A 6,169-nucleotide genomic window follows, 5' to 3' on the forward strand; every position below is an offset into this window, starting at 1 on the left:
AAAAGGTGTTGTGGGCCTTAGCTCCTTAGTACACAGAACTTGTGTTTGAGCCTGATAGTGAATTCAAGTCCAGAGACCCTGATGTGTTGGAATTGCTGGTTGCATTTTACAAAGAATGGTGGACTTCCAAACTTACAGCAACCACTGCTGAAATTTACTGACATGACAGTTATGCCAGCGCCTCTAAGGCGGCAGACCTGCAGTCTCGTTCTTCTCTTTGATTTGGGGGGAATAAAGGCAGACGATAGGCATAAATTGGTTAAGAATGTGTTTGCCACTCTGCCTCTTCTTCTTTGCCTCAGTGACCTTGTTCTCCTTGTAGGTTATGGCCACACCGTGCCCTTGTCAGATGGGGGTAAGGCCTTCTGCATCATCTACTCCGTCATCGGCATTCCCTTCACCCTCCTGTTCCTGACAGCTGTGGTCCAGCGCATCACCGTGCACGTTACCCGCAGGCCCGTCCTCTACTTCCACATCCGCTGGGGCTTCTCCAAGCAGGTGGTGGCCATTGTCCACGCCGTGCTCCTCGGGTTTGTCACTGTGTCCTGCTTCTTTTTCATCCCAGCTGCTGTCTTCTCTGTCCTGGAGGATGACTGGAACTTCCTGGAATCCTTTTATTTTTGTTTTATTTCCCTGAGCACCATTGGCCTAGGGGATTATGTGCCTGGCGAAGGCTACAATCAAAAATTCAGAGAGCTCTATAAGATTGGGATCACGTGTGAGTATCATGGCTCCCTGCCTGCTCCTTCTGTCTCTGCTTTGCCATTGCAAGCTCCACCTCACCTCCCAGTGAGGAGTCGTTTATAAAAGTCCTGATTGCTTTCTTATTGAGAAGTTTTCTGAATTTACCACCTTCTCAATCATTTCATTTTATGATTTCCTTCAAAACTCTTTATGTAAAAATTCATTACTGAGTTACTTTTCACAGGCACCTTAAAATTACAGATCAATTTCTTACTAATAATATAGGCATTATAAATGACAGTGCCAAAATACATCATACAGCATGTACTTGATAACCAACTGTTAATTTAAAAAAAAGGATTGCTCTACTTTATTAAATATTTTAAGCCCAAGAAAACTAGGCCTCGGATAGAGCTTGTTATCAATCATGCTCTTTAATTTACCAAAAAATTCTTAAAAGAGCTCCTTACCTTATGTGTCCATCTGGTTTGTTTTCAAAGACGTTAGACTCTCTTAACTGTTTCCAGAATTTTGTATGTGGAAAATAATATGGGCGTTAAAATTCAGATGGCCAGGAATTTATACTTTTTAGCAGTTTTCATTTTAAATTAAATATAATATCATAGAAAAGCATTTTCAAGAAACTATTCATTTCTGTGTGAGCCTTCCTGTCCTTTTCAGGATGCACAGAATTGCAGTTATAATGTACCTACTGTTTTCATTTCTGCCTTGCCACCTTAAGAATTTTTCAGTTTATGACTTGGCTCAGATCATGTTTTCTAGGAAATCATAGTAGATACTCAGGCAGCCAGATGCTCTGTCTTGGCCCTGTCTTGTAATTCTTAACTCTACAAAATGCTTAGTTGAATTGTGTTTGACACAAAATACATGTGAAATGTATTTTGACATTTCCATTAAACCACGGGCTCAGCCAAAACAAAGACTTTTCTCATAAATCCCCAATACTTTGAACAGTGCCTGGCTACCATACAAGTTCAACAGATTTTTTTTTTTTTTTTTTTTGCCAAATGGTTACTAGGATGATTTTATATTTCCTGTAGCTACCATAAGCATTATTTTTAGAGCTCATATGATACTCACCAGGTGGCCATAGCATAATCCAACCATGCCTCTATTGCTCACTATTTAGGTTTCTTCTAAATCAGCAGTATTATAAATGACACTGTAGAGAACATTTTTGTATATGTACACATTTCTTACTCTGATATTCTTCCAAGAAATGAGATTGCTGGTGCAAAGTGAATACGCCTTTTTGTGACTCACAGAACATAATGGCTTGGTGCTTTCCAAATGTTGTTATGAGTTGACACTGTCATCAGCATTATCTAAGTATGACAGTTTCAGCACTCCTGTGGTGGTGTTGGCCAGTAGCATTAGAAATGTTTTGTGTGTGTGTGAGTTTCATAGCCAAGTAAACATTATCTTAACTTTCTTTTCATATAATAGGTGATTGTTTTTTATTTTGTGACTTAGGGAAGTAGAATATTTCTGTAACTATGTTTGCAGCTACAATTTTCTCTTATATAAATTGTCTTCTGACTAACCCAAGAATCAGAAGACAATCTGACTATATATTTTGATAACATTATTATGCATTTTGTATTATAAGAAACACTGAGGAAGTTAAGTGGTTGAGCAGAATTTTATTTTTTCAGTTTTTGCCTGAAACCCCCTGGGTATTTTTGTCAGCATTCAAGAGTTTGACTAAATAATAATAAAGGAAGCGGGGCACAGTGGCTCACGCCTGTAATGCTAGTACTGTGGGAGGCTGAGGTAGGCAGATCACTTGAGGCCAGGAGTTAGAGACCAGCCTGGCCAATATGGTAAAACACCATCTCTACTAAAAATACAAATATTAGCTGGAAATTACTTGAACCTGGAAGGCGGAAGTTGCAGTGAGCCGACATCATGCCACCGTACTCCAGCCTGGGTGACGGAGTGAGACTCCATCTCAAATAATAATCATAATAATAAAGGAAAAGACACAGATCCATCAAATAATCTAATAATGTCATTACTATTTTTAAACTACAGGAGAGCAGATTGAATGCACGATAATGTTATCAAAATCTGTAGTCAGATTCTGAAGATACTAAAACTTTGTATTCTTGGGTTAATCAGCCTCCTTATTCCTGTTGTACTGTCAATTCTAGCTTCCCTACTTCGTACATTTTTGAAAATCTTTCTCAAATGTTTTACCACCGTGACATGAAATTGGAATTTTTGTTATTCTTGAAGCTTTCACCTTCACATTTCTGTTCCTTTTTATGATGAATTTTTTTTTTCTGAAAACTGATTTTTAAAATGATGGAAGGAATTTTAAATCACCATTTCCCACGACAGATTCCAAGCAATAGCATTTTATCCGAGTCAACAGTTATCCTTTATTTCCTCAGTAAGAAGCTGGTAGTGGGAGCCAGTGAATAGTCCATGTGTCCAGAAATGACTGGGAGGTAATGGAGAGCTTGGCTTTGCTGCTGGATTTAGGTGCAAGTGTAGATAACCATGCACAAGGACCTATTTAATATTGACATCCATTCTTTTTTTTTTCTTTGAGACAGAGTCTCGCTGTGTTCCCAGGCTGGAGTGCAATGGCGCGATCTCGGCTCACCGCAACCTCCGCCTCCCAGGTTCAGGCAATTCTTCTGCCCCAGCCTCCTGAGTCGCTGGGATTACAGGCACGCGCCACCATGCCCAGCTAATTTTTTTGTATTTTTAGTAGAGATGGGGTTTCACCATGTTGACCAGATGGTCTCGATCTCTTGACCTTGTGATCCACCCGCCTCGGCCTCCCACAGTGCTGGGATTACAGGCTTGAGCCACCGCGCCCGGCCCGACATCCATTCTTAAATTTTTGATTTAGTTTAGTGTATTAGTCCATTTTCATGCTGCTGATAAAGACATACCTGAGACTGGGCAATGTACACAAGAAAGGATTAATGGACTTGTAGTTCCACGTGGCTAGGGAAGTCTCACAATAACGGTGGAAGGCAAGGAGGAGCAAGTTACATCTTACATGGATGGCAGCAAGCAAAGAGAGAGAGAGGGTGTGCAGGGTAACTCCTCTTTTTTTTTTTAATTTGTTTTTCAATGCATGAGAGAGAGTTCTTTATATTGCCAGGGCTGGCCTCAAACACTTAGCTTTGCCTCCTCAAGCGCCAGGACAGCTGGCCTAGCCACAGCAGCTCCCAGGTAGTCCTCTTTCCAAAACTGTCAGATCTCATGAGACTTATTCACTATCATGAGAACAGCAGGGGTTAGACCTGCCCCCGTGATTCAACTGTCTCCCACCAGGTCCCTCCAACAACACATGGGAATTCAAGATGAGATTTGGGTGGGGACACAGCTAAACCATAGCATTTAGACTGCAATTTCTATGACTAAAATCTTATTCTGTAGTAGAAATAAAATCTTATTCTGTAGTAGAAATTGTAAGAGTATTGAGTGCTTAAAAAGATATGAAGCTTTCTTCCAAGCAACCTATGATAAAACGAAAACTTTTTTAAAACATCACTGGCTTTTTGTGAATCACTGATTATAAAGCAGAGGTGTTAAGTCTTCCTTGCACGCAAGATCACACTTGGGTAAGTTCAGTATGTTGTATGTCTTTAGTAATGCCACATCAGCCCCAAGTATTTTTTTTTCCTCAAAAATTGCAACCCGTAATTCTAACAAATCCAAGTTCATAGGAGATTAAATCATTCTTTGATATATTTCACTCTTTAATGGGTAGTTCCTCTTTGAGCCATGGACTTAAAAATACTCCTAAAAATTAAAAAACTGGCAATAGTTTATTCCTTAACAGACACTGTGTTGGCACGAGGTGGGGAGGTAAGTCACTCACTACTTGATGTATCTATGTTGAGATCACACTGAGATACTGTCCCGTTTCTCACACAGGTTACCTGCTACTTGGCCTTATTGCCATGTTGGTAGTTCTGGAAACCTTCTGTGAACTCCATGAGCTGAAAAAATTCAGAAAAATGTTCTATGTGAAGAAGGACAAGGATGAGGATCAAGTGCACATCATAGAGCATGACCAGCTGTCCTTCTCCTCCATCACAGACCAGGCAGCTGGCATGAAAGAGGACCAGAAGCAAAATGAGCCTTTTGTGGCCACTCAGTCATCTGCCTGCGTGGACGGCCCTGCAAACCACTGAGGGTAGAATTTGTTGCATTATCCTAGAGCATCAGGGTCAGGGTGCAAGAAAAAGGCTTAAGTATGTTCATTTTTATCAAAACGCAAAAGCGAAAATGATGTCACTTTAAGAAATATCTACTGTTTGCAAAGTCTTATTAAACAAAAATGGAACAAAGAAGCTGTGACCCTGGCAGGATGTCTAATGTGCACCTAAAATTCATATGTGACAAAATTGCCTAGACCTTACGTAGGAAGAGAATACTTGAAGCAGTATCCTGTTGGGGTTAGAAGCAGATTTTATACTTTTAACTGGAATCTTTGGGGTTTGCATTTAAATCATTTAGCTGATGGCTAAAGAGCAAAATTTATATTTAGAAGCAAAAAAAAAGCATAGAGATGTGTTTTAAATAGGCTTATGTGTACTGGTTTGCATGCGCCCATCCAAAATGATTATTTTTATAGAACCTAAGTTAAACTTACTATTTATAATGCATAGGTAACCATTAACTATGTACATATAAAGTATAAATATGTTTATATTCTGTACATACGGTTTAGGTCACCAGATCCCAGTGTACTTCTTAAACCAAGATTGTAGATATTCTGTTTCTTTTGATTTCTCTTTATACAAAAGGATCTAGAGTTGCTACAATAAGGAGAATAATAAACTTAAGAGTGAAAAATTGTATTATTCTGCTGCAATAAATTTCTATCCTCTTGCAATAGAATGGTGTCAGATGTCTTAACATGCTTATAAACTTCTTTTGGAATTGAACAAATTATGAATAGGATTTATAAAATGATTAAGATACTTTATTTTGAAAGTACATTGTGATTTGCAGCCACCTAGTACTAAAGCACAGAACTTAAACACAAATCCCTAAATGAACAGATTATGTTGCATTAATCTGAGAATTTTAAATTTAGATGCTAAAATGAACAAAAAATCACAGTTGGTTATAATTTTATGCTTTCATATATCAGGAGTGTGCATATATATATATATATATGCGTGTGTGTGTGTGTATGTATATATATAAAGGAATACACACACACACACATATATATATATATGAATATATATATATGTGTGTGTATATATATATACATGATAGAGAGATCTCTATATTGCCCCAGCTGGCCTCAAACACTTAGCTCTGCCTCCTCAAGCACGAGGACAACTGTGTGTATACACACACACACACACACACACACACACACACACACACACACACACATATATGTATATATATACACACTCCTTCATGGAAAACATAAAAGTCACATTAAGTTGATGTACACAGGATACAATTAAGGATTTTA

The 6,169-nt window shown here is 38.6% G+C and overlaps 1 protein-coding gene across 2 annotated transcripts in view; it reads left to right on the top strand.

The window, feature by feature from the left end:
* The window catches only part of KCNK1 (potassium two pore domain channel subfamily K member 1), a 58,012-nt gene extending 52,482 nt beyond the window's left edge, over nt 1-5,530 (top strand). For both annotated transcript variants that reach the window (XM_017526556.2, XM_017526558.2), the window contains exons 2-3: nt 323-718; nt 4,606-5,530. In XM_017526556.2, the coding sequence (XP_017382045.1) occupies nt 323-718; nt 4,606-4,865 (656 nt within the window). In that variant the 3' untranslated portion in view covers nt 4,866-5,530. The remainder of the gene's footprint in view (nt 1-322; nt 719-4,605) is intronic.
* Nucleotides 5,531-6,169: the final 639 nt, after the last annotated feature.

The sequence above is a fragment of the Cebus imitator genome, unplaced genomic scaffold (assembly GCF_001604975.1).
Source record: "Cebus imitator isolate Cc_AM_T3 unplaced genomic scaffold, Cebus_imitator-1.0 Scaffold42, whole genome shotgun sequence".
In the NCBI taxonomy this organism is placed as follows: domain Eukaryota; kingdom Metazoa; phylum Chordata; class Mammalia; order Primates; family Cebidae; genus Cebus; species Cebus imitator.